The 18,695-nt window shown below is 39.5% G+C and overlaps 1 protein-coding gene across 4 annotated transcripts in view; it reads right to left on the reverse strand.

The window, feature by feature from the left end:
• Positions 1-15,313, reverse strand: part of ipo8 (importin 8) — a 30,701-nt gene extending 15,388 nt beyond the window's left edge. For 2 of the 4 annotated variants that reach the window (XM_067581378.1, XM_067581377.1), the window contains exons 1-15: positions 14,913-15,313; positions 12,175-12,256; positions 11,302-11,458; positions 10,742-10,900; positions 9,312-9,468; positions 8,247-8,336; positions 7,444-7,538; positions 7,268-7,352; positions 7,044-7,178; positions 5,692-5,791; positions 5,275-5,351; positions 4,231-4,347; positions 3,994-4,083; positions 2,288-2,314; positions 1,230-1,395 (exon numbers count right to left, since the gene is read on the reverse strand). In XM_067581378.1, coding sequence (XP_067437479.1) covers positions 1,230-1,395; positions 2,288-2,314; positions 3,994-4,083; positions 4,231-4,347; positions 5,275-5,351; positions 5,692-5,791; positions 7,044-7,178; positions 7,268-7,352; positions 7,444-7,538; positions 8,247-8,336; positions 9,312-9,468; positions 10,742-10,900; positions 11,302-11,458; positions 12,175-12,256; positions 14,913-14,996 — 1,621 coding nt within the window. In that variant the 5' untranslated portion in view covers positions 14,997-15,313. The remainder of the gene's footprint in view (positions 1-1,229; positions 1,396-2,287; positions 2,315-3,993; positions 4,084-4,230; positions 4,348-5,274; positions 5,352-5,691; positions 5,792-7,043; positions 7,179-7,267; positions 7,353-7,443; positions 7,539-8,246; positions 8,337-9,311; positions 9,469-10,741; positions 10,901-11,301; positions 11,459-12,174; positions 12,257-14,912) is intronic. The other 2 variants (XM_067581380.1, XM_067581379.1) reach the window with 2 other exon arrangements.
• Positions 15,314-18,695: the final 3,382 nt, after the last annotated feature.

Genomic DNA, 18,695 nt, shown 5'->3' on the forward strand with positions numbered 1-18,695 from the left:
TAGGATTTTTGCTCATCCGTTGCACACCACATGAAGTACAGTCGAATGTAAGCAAAATGTCAGTACACCATGAATCCATGACTATTGGAATGACAGTCAGGAGAGTAAACCACTTCACTAAACCTCTGTAGCTGTGGATAGAGATACATAACCCAAATCACAGTGTCTTCAAAAAGTCTACTTTCCAACAGTATCTCAGGTCTGTATGTTAGCGTGTCCAATACCCGTGTGGATCCGAACAGACAGGAGTGTACACGATATCAGCTCTGATCATGTGGTACGACACAATCACTGTGGGAGAAAACGGTGTGTTTTGAGTGAGAGGAAAATGTAAATTGTGAGGTGAAGAGAATGGACGTGAGGAACAAGTTAAAGGAAAAGGAGAACAAGGAGGTAAAAGCAACCAGCACATCAGCTGTTTGCTCCTGTTTTATGCAAATAGTCGACAAAGATGAGAAAAAAGTTCTGACAAGAGAACTGAAGCTGAACTTATTGTAGGTAAATCAGTCGTCTACAAGATTTTTGCTGTTAAATGAATTTTGGAATTTGATTCACAGATATTACATTTATTATTAATCTATATTAAATAAAATAAAGAGTAAATAGGTTAGAACCCAGTTGACTACAGAAGGTTTTATTGTTGGTACAGGAGGTGGAATAGGATTCTGAGTAATTATGTGTTATCTGTGTTTGAAGCATACAAACAAATTATTTTCAAATTATAGAAATGCTGCAACAAAAGGTGAAAAGTCTTTTCCATTTTTTTTGGTGAGTTTGAAACAGTCAATAAAAATACAGTTTATTTAAAGCATTGGACACTGATGTATGAGGATGTATGGATGCAAATAATAGCCAGTAAATTAGGTACACAGTTGTTTAAATCTTATAAACAACTAAATGTAAATAAATGTGAAATTTACACATTACTGAATACTTAATGTTGAAATTTAAATACCACTGAATTTATAGCATTGAAATATTTTATATTGAACATCAACCTTCTCAATTTTTGTAGTTGGAATTAAATGATTGAAATTTAAAGTAGGTCATTTCAAATTGTGCAATTTCAAAAACTTTTGTTAGAGTCCACATATTTAGATAGAAAATTCAGGTATTAAATACTCAAAAACTCTGGTTGCTAAATAATAACTAGTAGTAAAAGTAACTGGTGAAAGAGGTGGTTACATATTTGATATTAATATCAGCTTTGTCCATATTCCTCCACAGACCTTGCTCCTGGTTGCTGACCAGTGTCTGCAGAGCGATGGCAGCCTCCACCTTGACGGGCATCTCTTTGTCTTCGACCAGATCCTGTTTGACCAACTCGACGGCGTTCCTCAGCACCAGCTCATCATGGAAACGCAGCGGGCTGAAGCTGTGGAGCACCCAGCATGACTGCCAAGAACACAGCAGAGAAGCACAAATTAATACAAACCTAACGGTGGTGACTCAGGGGCAGGGGCCAAAAAATGTAAAGGGCACCTGATACATTCAGTGGGCCCCACTTCACAATGTTTTTCTCTCATATGGTGCACCCTATAGCACCCTTTTTTCATTGAAAGGGCACCCAATTCTACACCTCAGTATGTTAGACTTAGGGGAACCCTAAATTGTACTTTTTCCATTTTTTTTTTTAGTACTAGAAGGGCACCCATACAGAACCTCCACGTCACCCCATTACAACAGCATCATAAGACTACATTACATCCTCTGCATTTAAAAGGCACATCATGTTTTCTCGTTTTTGGGTGTACTTTACACGGCACTATCACATTTTCTTCCATTAAAAGGGCACCATGAGGACCCTTCATTCCAGACTGTCACATGCAGATGCCCTCTATAGGGCATTTCATCCTGATTTACCCATAACTAGGCAGTCATTACAGAACTTTATGTTTTCTCCTTTGTGGTGGCACCCAAGAGGGCACTTTATCATACTGTGGGGGCACCCAAGAGGGCATTTTATCATACTGTGGGGGCACCCAAGAGGGCACTTTATCATACTGTGGGGGCACCCAAGAGGGCACTTTATCATACTGTGGAGGCACCCAAGAGGGCATTTTATCATACTGTGGGGGCACCCAAGAGGGCACTTTTGCTGTATTTTTTGTCTCCCCTGAGTCCACCAGTGCAAACCCAGACAGGTTACATCTCAGTCCATCCACAGTGTTTTTAGATCTTTGAAACCACCACAAGTGTACACTGCTGCTGTCACTGATGCCCCACCAGGTGTGTCAGTGTGGATTACAATACATGTGGTTGTGAAGGGATTTTAACACTGACTCACACTGATTGAGTGGACCACCCAGCAGGACTGTAGGGGGGAGAGCCAGAGGGAGAGTTAAAGCAATAAGCCTAAACAGTCCATCCATGAATATTTCATTCAGCGACCACAAGAATGACCTTTTGCAAGTGTCACATTTTCTGCTAAAAAATGTCATACGTATTTTGTTGTTTTCTGCATACTGATGTAATATCAGAATGATATGAACAAACATATGACTTATTCACTGACTATACATGCATAAATCTACCTGCACTTTCCATTCCTGTAATCATACAGTTATGTATGTATGTACAGTACTGTATTTTAAGTAGCTGTTATTGTTCGCAGTGCCCAACAAGGACTGTAAAATGCTACAGTAATTGTTAATTGGAGCCAATTTTTACAGATGCCATAAATACCTGAAATATAGAAGATTTTAGAACAATTTACAGTTCACAGTGTAAAAGTGTGTTTACAGTGTAAAAACATAGAAATCAACTTTGCTGACTCAACAGGATTATCATCCAGTACTTGTAGAACTCTGATTAGCCAAATCTGAGAATAACATCCATTAAACCGAGTAACAAAATGTTAAAAAACAAGTCTGTTATATCTACTAGTCTGTAGGTCTGTGACGATTTCATTATAATGTTGTTTCTTCAGCAGCAGTGTGGCGCCATCTGCTGAAACCACTGTAGCCTTTGTTCACTGCAGCTTCACGTGAAGTATACACAGATACACTGTACAGTATACTGTCATTATCCAGCTGTACATCACAATTCTATTTCTCTCTCTACTGCACACATACTTATCTTCTATTCAAAAAAATCATTTCATTTCATACAAGCTCTCCCAAACAAGACACAAAAAAGCAACATTCTCTAAATACATTTCAAGTATTCTCACTTACACTGAGAAGTGAAGGTTTAAACTGTAAACAGCTTGTATTGTCCTAAAATGTTGATAGACTACACGTGAAATATTGTATGAGATGTGCAATTTAAGTTGAAGCACTCAAAGCAGCTGAAGTGTGATGGTGAGTGTGTGAAGTTTTTGTCTCCAGTTTAAGTTCTGTAGGCAGTTAAACTGTCAGTTTGATACAAGTTGATCTAACAGTTGAAGACTAACAGCTGAACTGTCAGCTGAAGAACAAGGAATGAATCCAGATAATATACCAGTCCATGTCTAAACAATTTGAAGTGTAAGAGATGAAAGCAGCTGAAATGTCAGTTAATGTCTAACTGACATTAACATTGCATTAAAAGAAGTTGAACTGTCAGTTGAAATGAAAGATTAAAGCGGTCCCTTCTTCATCAGACATTTGCAAAGCCAGTTTTGCTTAAAGGTTTGTTGACATCTGTGTTTACGAGCTTTCAGCGTTCTTCCTCTTTTCTGCCTTTGCTGCTTTTCTTGCACATCATAACTGTGACATGAAATTCTGATATTTCCATTGTTGCTTACTCTGGGCAATGCACGGGTCATGTCAGACTTTTCTGATATGCTGCTTTAAAATGAAAGAGGTATAAAATATTCATATCCACTGCCCAGCGTGTATGCCTGCAGGAAAGTGTGCTGTCAGCATCAAAAGGATTAGGAGGAAATAACTACAGTACAAACAGACTGACATACACCACAGCAGCAGCAGACAAGCCGTAATCAGTCAGTTCCTGGGTTGTATATTCAATATAAAGGTTTAAAGCTGTTTCCACAGTCCAGGGCTGACTTACCCTGGCTCGCAGGTAACCCATAGGGGAGTTAAGCAAAGGGAAGACATAGTTTTGCAGCATCAGCTCCATCTGCTCCCTGTACATCCGCTTCTGCAGGATGAGACATGGACAACACAAAGATGATTACAACACCAGAGGATAAAATGAGGATTTGAAACGACAGTCTCTTAAAAAGCTTCCATCTGATCTTTTCTAGAGGAAAACAAGATTGAGTCACACACGGTTGTATCTGTGTACCTTCAGCAGGAGCTCAGCCAGAGCTCCGATGCAGTGCAGTGCCCCGTCCTTCTTGCGGGGGTCAGCGGAGGGGTCCATCAGTATCTGATGGCAGAACTCCATCATCTGAGGAAGAACCTGGCAGGAGGAAAGCACAAAGGTTACACACAGAAAAGGCTGATGCGGGGATTGAGGCTTATTGTACTTCAGAGTCTTTACGGCTGAGAGACGCAAGATAACTAAATTGCAGTCGTGGAAAGAGCACACAGAGCAACATTAGCATTCAAGACACATATTAGTAGAATTTAGAATTAAATTAGAGATGCATTAATTGATTTTTTTTTGTGTGTGCATCTCAACAACAGATGAAACAAACAGTTGCCTATTTAAGCATCCAGCACACACAGAACAACATTAGTATTCATTTATAATTGTGCTTGTAGCCACCTGATGAATGTAAATCCAATATTCACTCTCCTTCCAGCTCTCTTTAGCTCTTTTAGTCTCCAACAACTCCTGAGTAAAAAACATCTGGCTCTTTAGCTGCTAAAAGCTCCACTGTGTTCACCAGTTACTGAGCAGGTAGCTTACAGTGTGTTTATCAGAGTTTTTCTGCTGTGAACAGCTGTCTTCTGCCGCTCAGATCAAGGTTGATGAAAGTTGAGTTTGCAGGCTGAAAAAGCAAAACAATGAGCTCAAAGACACTAAAATACTATTTAGAGCTAATTGGAGAAACTGCAGTATTTGGTGCTGATTCTTTGTAGGTTCACCACCATAAATGACCCCTTTTTAAATTACACTGAGCAATTTGAGCCATACTTGGTGTAAAAATACTACTTCATGCTGCTTTAAGTGAAATATAAAGAAGAAACATTAGATTATCTATAAAATGCACTGAGCTTTGCATGTAAAAGCGACTAATGACCACGGCCATCAGAGTGTAAGTATAAAGGCGCACAAAATGGACATATTTTACTCCAACAAAGAGCCAAACTGTGTATCACTGCTGTAGCTGAGCGAGTGTACTCAATTCCTCTGGACTTGTGTTACATTGCTCCTTCTCACCTCCTTCCTCTTGCGGGCAGCTTTACACAGGAGGCTCTGTGCAGCGGTCGCTGGGAGAGCGTGGTCATCATAGAGATCTGCGTCACAGACAAACACACAAAGAATGGAATCAAACAAGTTGAAATAGATAGCTGACATACATACTTCCTCTACCATTAAATACAATGGCAATGATGCAGCGGAAAGGTCACAACTACAAAGTGTAGTTGAAGAACAAAAGTCCGTTTTTTTTGGTGCTCTGATCATTTGTTGTATATGACTGTCAAACAACTGTATGATAACAGAATATGTCCTTCATTTCTGATCAGCCATCTGTTAAGTATTAAGTGAGAGCAGCTTCAAGTTGGCTGAGTGAACTGAGTGAGTTATCAAGTGAAGGTATTACATAATATTAAACAGGAAAGTTGCATTACTCACTGAATTTCATGCGGATGTATTCGTACGGGTCTTCCTGCCAGAGCTTCTCATCCTCATCTTTGTAACACATGAGAGGGAAGATCACCTCCTGACATATGGTCTGTAAGACATGGAGTTCCTCATAAGCTCAGAGAGCTCAGGACAGATCACACTAAACAGCGACACAATAACAGTGACTCCAAACACTATTAATGACAAGGAGAGGGATGTAACTCTGGTGAATGAAGGGAAATGTTTGGAGAACTGCAGACGGACTGATGAAATTATGGAATCCCAGGTCTGATCATCTCGGCTCTTAAGCATCTACAGGGACAACGTTCAAGCCACTTTGTGACTCAGTTGTTAGCATCGTCGTCTGGTGTCTGTGCTGTGATTTAACCCTTCAGTCAAAAAAACTTGCAGGTAACAGGTTGGATGAACTGGAAGCTCTTTATCTACTGGCAGCATTGAATGTGACTGGGTTACAACTGCTCTACTGTGTCTCATTGTATTCAAACGCACCTCTCCTCCTTCTGACTCAAAGATTAATCTAGAAAAGATTTAATCTTTTGACGAGACCTGGTTGCCTTTCTTAAATTACTTCAACGGGATCTCTCTCCAACTTGATGATGATTAGGAGTTTCTCTTGTTTCTCTCTCTGTCCTTGTTGTCTTTTGTTTGTTGTTTGGTTGTTTTTTAGCTTTCCCCTTGGACTCAGGATGGTAATATATGGGTATTCTATGACTGATTTTTCTTCTTGCAATCTCAGAAGTTACTCTTTGCTCCTCAATTAACTTAAAAAAAAAATCAGCTCACAGGTTTATTTATTGATTATTTTGTGCTTTCAACTAACTTAGCTGTGCAAAACAAATGATTAAAAATGATTTTAGAAAGGACTGAATATAACTACGACTGGTTGTCTGTGTGTGTGTGCGTGTGTGTGTGTGTGTGTGTGTGTGTGTGTGTGTGTGTTAGCCCTGTCCACAGCCAACTGCTGATGTCCCTGCTGTGTTTAAGATTTATTTATTGGGCAGAGGGACGATGTGTTATGAATTGTATAAAAATCCCTTTGAGCTCCAGCTGTCTCTCAGGTCTGTCTGCTCTCTACTCTACAAACCTCCGCCAAGTCACATTTTGTGAAGGGAACGCTAACTACACTGATAAAAAAAGATGAACATGACATTAATCAGTATTCTCAAAGTACAACCTGAAGCAGCTACGTCCTCTTGTAACCTGGCCCTTGCTTAATGATCCTAAACATGATTAAACTTACCTTTGAAGCTGCAGATTTAGATCTTTTAGATAAAATCAAAACTACAAATGTTAGACCCCCTCTGCACACACTGCATCAAATTCCTCCATGGCTGTCCTACCTGCATGTGTGGCTTCATCTGTTTCCAGGTCAGAGAGTGTGACAGGCCCTGGTTGAGGTAGTTGAGGCACTGCTGCAGGACTCGAGGAGTAACATACTGCTTCTGTCGGTGCTGGTCCACCACCTTCAGCAGGACCTGGATAGACAAACAGGGACGGCAGCAGAACCAAAACCATCAGAGTGAGCAACAAATAAAGCAACGTCTTCAGAGGTGACAGGTCTTACCTGCTGTATGCCCACTGAGTACGTCTTCAGGAAGAAATCTGCAAACTCATAGTACTCCTTCGTCACATTGCCGGGGCTTCCGTACCTGCGGTTCATAACAGAAGCATGTGAGCAGCTGGTCCCTCTGCTAACTACTGGTCTGGTTTCTGGGGATGTGAGAACAGCTCTGGACTCACCGCTCAAACAGTCTGGTGATGATACGCAACGCCCACTTCTTACACTTCCACCAAGCCAGCTCAGGACGGTCGTCCTCATCCACCTCCAACGTCTCCTAACAAACACACACACTTCATGGTTTTAAACTTTTAAAACAGATAAAATACGAGCAGACTTCACTTTCAGTTTCAGTAAAATGTGACTGTATCTATTCCATAAATAACAGCAGAGTACTGGAGAGGTTCAATTTGAGATTTTAGATCTTTTAATACGAATTCAGACAGACTTTTAAACCAATTTAAAAGACATTTCACCTACAGATAAAACTGAAATGTTTTTTGTAACATTTTCCCCCTATCTGTTCAAACTATCAGTATTTTCTGTAATTGTGTTGTTATTAAAATGTCAAATCTAGTCCCCAGCAGTGACTAATAGCACAGACTCACTGCTCTCTGGGTCACATTTACTCTCTGCTGGCCCTAAATAAAGAAAAAATCTTACTCCTCATAATCCATGTGTAGCCTTAGCCCAGAATTATTTTTTTTCAGAGCTCCGTTCATGTAACATCCCACTGGGTTTTATAAGTGGAAGAGCTTCAATGACTCAAAACTTTAATTCCTCTCTAATGATTTGATAAAGTTGTTTTTTTAAAACAGGTAAAAAAAACTTGATATAAACATGATTTATTAAAACGGCTTTTGTGGGAAAAAAATTATGAACATATCGTGGCTCATTTCTGTCAGACGATTTACGTGTGTTGAAGTCAGTATAATTATTTGACAGGTCCAGGAATGTTATGAATATTTATGTGTGTGTGTCTTACTGCAGGGACGTCTCGGTCCATTATGGCTCGGAGGATTTCCATCCACTGAGTCATCACTGTGTTGTTGATCAGCTGGAGAGGCAGCGAGTACTGCAGGAGAGCAAGGTTAATGCGGTCATCATCATCATCATCATCATCATCATCATAAATCATCTTCATCATCAGCATCATTTCCATTATTGTAAATTACCACATCATGGTTGTCATCACATCCTCGTCACACATACAGAACAAGTTTTAGCTTTGGTTTGGTTCAGCTTTACATTTGATTATTTATACTTTAAATGTAGCCATCACATAGTTTATCCAGCAGAGATCAATAACAACTTTAGTTTTCAAGTGTAAAATGTTACTCTCACTACAAACCTTGGTTGCAGAATTTTAAACATTTATTATCAAAAAAGTTTGTATTGAGTTTGTCTAAAAAATAAATACTCAAATAATGACATCTGCATCAACCTCACAAATCAGTTGGGCTCCAATCAATCATAAGACTGACTGTTATCACATCTATGGTTATGGTATATATAAGGTCATGCTACATTAGCAAGTAACAGTTCCTGTTCTCACCATAACCATGAATGTGCAGACAACAGTCAGTCTTACGGTTGATTGGAGCCCAACTGATTTTTGAGGCTGATGCAGATATCATTAGTCTTCTCTGTTCTGAGATATATAAAAATACTCTGCTTTGACTAACTCTCTAACTCTGCCATAAGCCTGTAAATAAAGAGAGCGAAATCCTGATGAAAACAGTCCAGGGTTGAAAGAGTTAACTTCTTTGGGAAGATCTTTCAAAGATAAATACATTCAATAAGATCATCAAAAACAGAAGATGAACACATGCAGGATGAATGCAATGTGGTCACTGGCAACTTGACAAGTGACCATTCACATCTCTCTCTCTGTCTGTGTTCTCCTGACTGCTTTCAGTCTGAAAGTTTCAACTTGGCCAAACACAGCAGATTTCTGCTTCCAGTTCTGCTCCAACATTTCTGAAACCTACAGTCACTGTTCCTGGTTTATATCATGTGTTGACACACACTGAGACACATACACACACACCTGTACGAGAGCATGGAAGATCTTGAGGATCTGTTTCTGGATGAGGACAGAGAAGATGGTGGCGTCGGCCATCAGCTGGCTGATGAGCTGCTGAATCCTCGGCAGGAAGATCTGCATGGCTGCCAGCAGTGGCTCCCTCTCATCTGCCTTCCTGTACCTGAAGTACACACAAACTGATAAGAGATACTGGAAGGAAAGAAAGAAGCTGCTTCCTTTTCCAGCTCCTTCAGTGTGGGAAGCATAGGTCCATCAACAGGAAAGACCAGGAGACACCAACTTCCTACAGTTTCATCTCACAATGCAGGTATTCCTGTTTTTGTCCAGTGAATTTAAATACCACAATAAAAGCCTGATTATAAATGTGTAACTAGATCATATGTAGACCCACCAGACTTTCTCCTTATACATGTCATGCTTTTATACATACAGTACAGTGAAATACAATGGACTGAATTCAGTATTTCACTTGCTGGATCACACTTTGAGATCGTGTTAGATGACACATTAAAGGACACATTTTAGTAACTTTGGCAACTCATCTTATTCTTAAAGTCTAAGTGAATTAAGTGTTGTCTCATAGAAATAGTTATGGGCCTGAACAGTTGGACAAAATCCTTTAACAAGCTCATGTAAATCTTCTCATAAAGGCTAAACTGAACAGATGAATATCATAATGTTGACTACAGCACAGTGTTTGGGTTTCTTAATTACAGTCTGATAAATACTGGATTTTAGAAGTCTCAACTGACGGTCTGAAAAACTCAATAAAACCAATATATTAGCCAATTTTCACCTTTTAAAATACAGTAATCAAAGAATTTTGATAAACACCCCTTAAATTTGGTTATTAAAGAATTATGACCTACTGTAAAAATAAACTTGTGTCTCTGGTGGACGAATGATGTCATGGAGAAATTAAACTTCTTCAAACATATCTTTTAATTTTCTGTACTGAAATTTCTTGTTACTAACCCAACATATATATTTGTGACCATTTTGGTTTTATTTGGTGATAAATTGTGGTTAAGTAAGAAAGTTGTAATTGTGTTTGATAGAGGAAACATTTGTGTTCTATCACAGTACTTCAGGGGCCATTAAAGGGACATTCCAACAAGTTAATATTGAACTTCCATATAGTTGGACAACTCACAAGAGACAGATTCATGTCATGTTGCATTGCAGCAAAAGTTGAACCAGCTTTTTGGCTAAGCGACCCTGCATTGGCACTCCACTGTGTCATCACACTGGATCCATTCAAATGAATGGCAGGACTGCGTTTTTTTCATGCTGGGCTCAAGTCAGTCTGAACGCTACCTTAGCCTAGGTGTTCTCCCTCAAAGCCTGCAGTCCTGCTGTGAGGGCAGTCAGCTCCTCAAGAAGGACATTCAGAGCAGCGAGGTGGAACAAAGGAACATGAACGTGTTACTCACTCGTAGGTTTTGACCAGCTGGTAGAGAGCCAGCAGGCTGCCGTACCAGCTGCCACTGTTCTGTGACTGCAGGTACATGCCGATCTTGTCCACTATGGCGGTCCAGCGGCCAGGGAAGTCGTGCTTGATGATGGCTCGCAGACACATGGTCAGCTGGGCGCTGCGGACAGTGCAAAGACATATGGAGTCATTAATTGTATCAGTCAGGTACCAAGGTTATTTATTCAGTGTCTGCGTGTCATTCAGGAGCACTCTGTAGCATTCGAAAACATATGGGAAATCAAAAGTTTCAAAAGAAAGTTCAAAAGTTGTAAATGATATGTTTTAGATGGAGGCAGTCTACACGTTTAGAAATGTTGCTTTTCTCAACAGATTAACAGTCTGATGCTTTTAAAAAAAAACACTTTGTCAAAACAGGGACAGTAAAAAGCAGATGCTATGAGTAGAGATGGAGACAGACTCCTCCTCGTTGAATAAAATATAAAGATATAAAATATATATATAAATATATATATAAAATAAAATGGCAGTGTGTGTGTGTGTGTGTGTGTGTGTGTGTACCGTATAGACTCTGGACAGCGGATGATGCCCTCCACAATGTGGTCTCTGATCTGCTGCCGGTCGTTCTCGTGGATGTTGAAGGGAAAGACCACCTCACCCAGAGACGGCTCCCTGTCCTGCCAGTACTGGCTCACCATGTTCTTCAGGTAGATGGCCGCTGTGAGTGCACACACACACACGCACACACACGCACACACACACAAACACACACACACACACACACACACACACACACACACACACACACACACACACACAGAGAGAGTCAGGTAAGCATGCACACCGGCCACATACATTTGCACTGTACCCATCCAGCTGATCACATGATCCACAGAGACTGGATTTAAAGGGTAGATAGAATTCCTCCAGCCTTATTCTACAGAAAGCAACAAGTTAATCAGCTTTTTAATGGCAAAGTACAGAGTGTCTAATGTGTTGAATCTAGTATTTTATCATATTCCATTATACAGACTGACATAGTAATAAAAAAACACTAAAGCTTTAGATCTGTGTCTTCTAAGCCAAATGTGAGCTACACCTCTTATCTAAACTCTTCTGGGTTTTACACTAAGTAATCTTGATATTATTTAGCTCTTTGATGACATTCAAAAAATGTATAAAGAGCAAAAAGTGAGTGTCATGACGTACTGTATGAAAGTCAAAAACTTACAAATTGACCACATATGACTGAGTTTGAACACTTTTCCCCATGAACAAGACCAATGAGATATTTCTCACAGGCCAAAATCATATTATCTTTATTAACTACTGAATCAAGATGGAAATTTCCAAACAGCATTAAAACATGACCAAAAAAAAAAAACCTTTCCGCAGTTGACAGAACAACAGCAGTATTGTTTTGTGAAGTCTTACCTGCCTGGCGAACAGGAAACTCCACCTGCTCCGACACAATGATCTGCAGCAGGGTCGGGGCGAAGTTGATGATCTTATAGGACTGAAACACAGCAGCAGCACACGATCAGCAGAGGACAGACGGACTGATTACAAACTGTACTCATGCTAAAATCATTTAAACAAATAGACATTTAATTAAGGGACAAAATAAAAGATTCAATTTCATATTTGAAAATGAACAAAAGCTTATTATCCTGTGTGCACAAGATAATAACATGTTGATAGGATCCACAGTAACAATAAAACTAATTAATAATGAATCTGTTGGATTGGAGCCCCTGCTGTCAACAGACTGGAATAACCTGCAATATTCATTGTGATCAATTAGTCCAGCGATTGATCATTTCAATCATTTTTAAAGCAAAATATTCAAACATTCTCTGGTTCTTACTTCTCCACTTTCACATATATAACAGTCAATGGAATATCTTCAGGTTCTGGACGGTTAGTCAGACAAAACAAACAAACAGTGGGCTTGAGAAAATTATGAATGGCACTAGTTTTCAATATTTCATATATATATATATATATATATATATATATATATATATATAGTCAGTACCTCCCAGCTGTATAACAATACTTCCTCATAATATAAATAATCAGTTAATGCAACCTGGAGCCAGATAAATGTCAGAATATTAATTGATTTACATAATTGAAGTTTTTATTAAATTGACAGTTGCCCATGCTGAGCAGATGAGGCTCCTCACTGCTGCAGCTGCAGTAGTGACAGTGTTTACTGCAGGCCTGATGCTGCTGACTGAAACAGCTTCCTGCAGCACAACGTACACACACACACACATGGAAGACTTTTTATTACCTTGAAGGCTTTTTTTTTTGTGACTTCTATGTGTACAGACTCTGCAGACTCTGAGTGCTCAGGTTTCAGGATTATTATGATTATGTGTTTTGAGAAATCTAAATGCTAACTGGAGTACTCCCAACAGTCATCAGGATAATGTGGCACTGTGATCACTGGTGCATCTTCAACTCCACTTAGATACTAAATTGGTAAAAAAAAAAAAAAACAACTGGCTGACTAACACTGTTATTTTGGAGAATCAACCGTATCGTAGCTCTTGTCATCTGTTACTGGTGATCGGACTGGGAAAGCTCAATCCAGCAGAGGGTTAACGCAACAGAGTGGAGGCAGCCAGAAACCAAACTGGGTTCATCCTCAACTGCTGAGGTCACTCAGTTGATACAGAAATAACAAAGAGTGGCTGAATGTGAAGGAGCGAAAGAAAACACGGCATGCAGACAGACAGAAACCTGGATCATGTTCCAGTCATCAACACATGAATATGTATAAACAGCTTTCTTATGTTCCATGATAACACGTCGGATAAGATTCAAGCTGACAGATCTACAGCAGTCAATAGATGCTAACAGGGTCGACACTGAGGTCAAGTTCTCTCTGTTCTTTTCTTTTTTATGATTGAAGTGTTTTTAAGGTAGATAAAAGATGATTACAACTCAGTGCCAAGACAAGAAACATAAAGAAATACATAAATGAATTGTACAGCTGCAATGATTAATTGATTAACCTACTAATCTAAATTTTGCTTTAAATGATTTTAATAATCGTTTTAAGAGAAATACCAAACATTTACTGGTTCCAGCTTCTCAGAATTTGGTGCTTTTCTTTGTCATAAATGACTGTAAACTGAATATCTTTGGATTTTGGACTGTTAGTCGGACAAAACAAGACATAAGAAGATGTCATGTTGGGCTGTGTGTCAATATTTACTGACATTTTATAGATTCATCCAGAAAATAATCAGTCGATTAATTGATAATGAGAAGAACTGTTAGCTGAAGCTAAATACACTTAACTATTTTCCACAAACAAACTGAATAGTTGACAAAGTGCAGAAAGCTCTTACTAAATGGCTTTATGGTCATTAGGTAGGAAACATGTGGAACATACAGCTGTGTTTACATCAGACCCACTACAGCAAGTGGATGCTAGTTAGGGGAAGAAGATGGGTTTCATAGCTTTGAATCAGCTGATGCAACACAACATGAGGAAGATGAGGTTTGGATTTAGAAATCTAAACTGCTACAGAAGTCAGAGTCTTATGAGTAGATAGAGACTTTTAAAAAACAGATGATTTTTATGAATGATGATGACTTTCTACCACAATGTTGCACACATGTCATTCTGCCTGATCCATACTATGCTGCAGTGAGTAATTAACACCTTTATTCATCTATTTTTTAGGAGTCTTGATCTTTTCCCATACTGATTATTATTTATATTAAATGATTACATAATTGTACTGCAGCTGTGACAGTCAGAGCAGCAGAGCTCTGAACAAGTGTTTCTAGAAGTCCAGTCTGACATGAGAAAGTTTGGGTGGCTCTGGTGCTGCTGGTTCATGGTGGCTGTCAGATCTGACTGCTATTGTTCTCCGGTGCAGCTGCCCGGGTCCGTGTGGCGAACAGTTCGTCAAACTGCTGATCACAGGCCTGATATAAACTCCCAAACCGGGGCTGTAAGAACCACCAGGCCACACTGAGCTCGATCACCAAATCACGGCCTGCCCTGCTCCAAACACAGCGGCATCTTTTCTGAGCAAAGACGGTCCATGGCTCGCTCCCCCCACCCCTCCACCCCCAGCCCCACCTCTGAAAAAGACAAACAAACAAACAAAAAACAAAAAGGCAGCCAACTACTTCTGCTCACCCACCTGATTGAGTTCATTCTCCGCCGCTATCCTCAGATTAGGGTCGATAGTCCCTTTCAGAGCTTGGATTATCCGGTTAGGATCCATATGTGTTCACTTCCACGGTTCCTTCTGTGTTTTAAACCACATACATGAAGCGTTAGCTGACGTTACTGCCCTAAATTCAGCCAAGCGTGATGAGCTGCACAGAGTGGCCCGAACAGGGACAAACACCACAATTACAAACACAACTTCCGCTCCCTGCATTAAAAATAAAGGCCACAGTGACTCGTTATAACCGTGTTTGAGCGGCGGCGGCGCGTTTATCTTGAAGCAGAATCGCTGTGCTTTCTGTCAAACTCTGGTTAGCTTGACGGAGAACAGAGGCCCTGCCCCGTTTTACCGGCAACGTAAAACAAAGTAAACAGACAATTTACGGGGTTCCTCATCTTCTTCGTCGCCACGGTGGTGAGTGCTACGTTGGGAAGTTTGCTGCCGCCCTGAGGTGTGGAGCTGTTATTGCCAGAAATCACAGCCAGTCGGCAGGGCCGCTTCTAGTTTATTGGCGGCCTTGTGCAAAATCTTGTTTGCCCCCTTCCACACACCACCCTCCCCATTTCAAGCACTCATGAATACACACCAAATCTGCATCATATTCCATATGCATATAAATGAGACCAACTGCTATTTTTTACACCCAAAAGTAGCTCAAAAACACAATCAAAACAAACATGCAAATTATAAATAATGTATAAAGCAGCTGTGGCTCAGGAGGTAGAGAGGGTCGTCCACTAATCAGAAGGTCGGTGGTTTGATCCCTGACTCTTCCTGTTCACGTGTTGAAGTGTCCTGGGGCAAGATACTGAACCCCAAACTGCCACGGATGATTGTACCAGCACCCTACATGGTAGCATGCTGCCATCAGTGTGTGAGTATTTGTGTGAATGGGTGAGTGAGCAGCAGAAACATTGTAAAGGGTTTTGGATAAAAGTACTATATAAATGCAGCCATTTATTTGATGAACCAATAAAATGACTTTTTTAACACAATGTTTTGAATAAATTGTAAAATTATGAACAAGAATAAACATGAAACAGTGCATAAAATATCTGTCTAAATGCTGTCCTTGATCTAGAGATCTGTCAGACAGCCAGACTTGACCAACAAATCTGATGATAACCTCGAAATTGGTTTGCTTGTAAGGAATAAAAAGTGCTTTTCGATCTATAGATACATTTTATTTTAGCCATTGTGAGCTTAAATAATGTATGTGTTTTAGATCAACACGTGAGGACGCTTGGTTACTAAAAGTGTCGATTTGTGTAAGAGGAAAAGACAAATATGTTGGCGCAACATGGGCCCCTAGCAGTCACTGGGGCCCTACGCAAATGCATAGAATGTGTATAGCAAGAAATGGCCTTGCTAGCCGGTGTCAGCTAGTCTGTCTTTTCTAGACAGCTGAGATTTGTGACAGAACACAGCGAAGGGCAAAAGTAGCATGTGGTGACACACTGTTGTGCTTTCTGCTTTAACTCTATGGAGACCCAAAGTGTTCAAAACTAAATAATAAAGACTTAATTTAATTAATATACATATGAATACAGACACAATATAGCCTATGATATAGCTAAACATGTGATGGTTCTTGTCAACTGGAATATTTTGTTTTTAATGAAAAAAGGAACATCCTTATTATTATTACACATATGACAGCACTTTTCATCCATTAAACTTCTTGCATTTTATCTTTGTCTTTTTACTTGTCAGGGTTTTACTGTTTTGGTGTTATACTGTATGGAGAGACAATAAATTGTACCTTGAACTTTGAACCATGAAAATGTGAAATAATGTATTTTCAAAGCTTAGCTCATGAAATATTTGATCCAGCTTCTATTATCAATAATAAGAGATTATTTTTATTTCATTCCAACATTTTTTTAAATTTCAAAATATAATTTTTCTCAAAGTATTCCATAATGCCATTTTTCACAATGCATTTTATTCAGAATACCATTTTTCATCCAAAAAGGTTTTGTTTGTCAGTGCTCTGTCCAGTTTGTTTGTGTCCACTTTCTAGCTTTTCTCTGAGCTTCCGACCATCAGCATTAGCATCATCAGTGTGGAACTTCTGGAGGTGGTCGCAATATTAGTTTTTTTTCACCTGTATTTTTCATGCATACGCCGACACCATCACCTCATCATTACGCATGCAGTTGATGTGGCGCGGCACGTTGAACTGGAAAATCTCAGTCCATGACCTTTTTAGGCTTTCATAGTCCCAAGTGTATCCTCACAGGAGCCCATCTTTGTAGAAAAGTGTTGTTGTAGATGTGCCATCATATACTCCATTGTGTACACTTGTTTCAGTCTTTGAGTCCATTGAGTTATGTTTGGTGAGAGTACTTTCATCCAGTTTATTGTTATCATCTGGCAACCATTAAAAGAATACGTAAGATATGTTGTATCTTACACTGGATTTCGTGGGATATCCATGTTAATGATTTTTTTGACCTTCTCTTTTATGTTCTGCCAGAATCCCTGTGGTACTGGACAGTCCCAGAAGATATGAGAGTGTGGCACAGCACAGAGCTGTTGCAGTGCCTTTATTCAACCTTGACACAATTGTTGGGGTCCCATTTTTCTTATATATAAAATGTATCTTAAGCCAACTCAGTTAGTAACCTTTATATATATGGGAGAAATTATTTTTAGTTGGTATGTGATGCTCTAATATACTTTTAAAATACTGTTCCACATTTGTCTGGCTTCTTTTGACCTTATCTCAGTCTGCACAACTTTTTACATAATGCTGGATTTGTAAATATCTATAGAAGACACTAGAGGGTAGTATAAGTGGTGTTGGAGCTGGGAAAAAGACAAATTAATTTCCATCAATTGGTTGATAACAGTAAGACCCTTTTCTGTCCACTTTTTAAAACTAGTATCCAACATGGACAGGAGAAAGTCTGTATTGCCAGCCGTGGTCACCATATTAACTCAACATATTTCAGTGTTTGACCATTTCACCACATTATCCGTAGGTGATTGAGATTTGGTAAATTAGGAGCTACTCATCTTTTCAATACTAGTAAGGAGTTTATTGTTAACTGGGAGTATACACAGTTGAGAAAATACATTTTAGTGGCATGGCTTCATTCAGCCAACCACTTCAGTACAGACTAATGTCTCAACAAGGGGATGCATTGTCATGAAGTTTGGTACAGACATTTATGTCCAACTCAGGTTTAACTGTAAGAACTTTTGGGATCCCCTAAGTCCTTGGGTCCCTCTTTCATTTGTGTGTATGTTTTTCTTCTCTTCAGTCTGTGTGAATGGTGTGCCTGAGTTCTCTTGTCTGTATGTGCAGTATGTCATGTTTCCAGGTTTCCATGGTGATAGGTTGCTTGGCTCAGGTCCCATCCCTTGGAAGTTGCTTGATATCCTCCTGATCATATTCTTCATACATGTTTACAATCTAATTTTGTGTCTTCCCATTGATATTTGGTCTATTATGTAAACATCTATTGCATGTCTGTCTGTCCTAGGAGAGGATCCCCCCTCTGTTGCCCTTTGGTTTATTCCATTTTTCTCCTGTTAAAAGGGGTTTTCCTTATTTGAGTTGGGGGTCTAAGAATAAGGGGTGTTGTATGCTGTACAGATTTGAGATATTGGGCTAAACAAAAAAAAACAAAAAAAAAAGTTGATTTGAGTTATCTTCTAGTACCATCTTCAGTTCCAATACTTCCCCACAAAACTAATGACATTCACAACAGCATTGTGTTTAATGCTAATTAGTCACCATGCTAA

Source organism: Thunnus thynnus, chromosome 23 (genome assembly GCF_963924715.1).
Source record: "Thunnus thynnus chromosome 23, fThuThy2.1, whole genome shotgun sequence".
Taxonomy (NCBI): domain Eukaryota; kingdom Metazoa; phylum Chordata; class Actinopteri; order Scombriformes; family Scombridae; genus Thunnus; species Thunnus thynnus.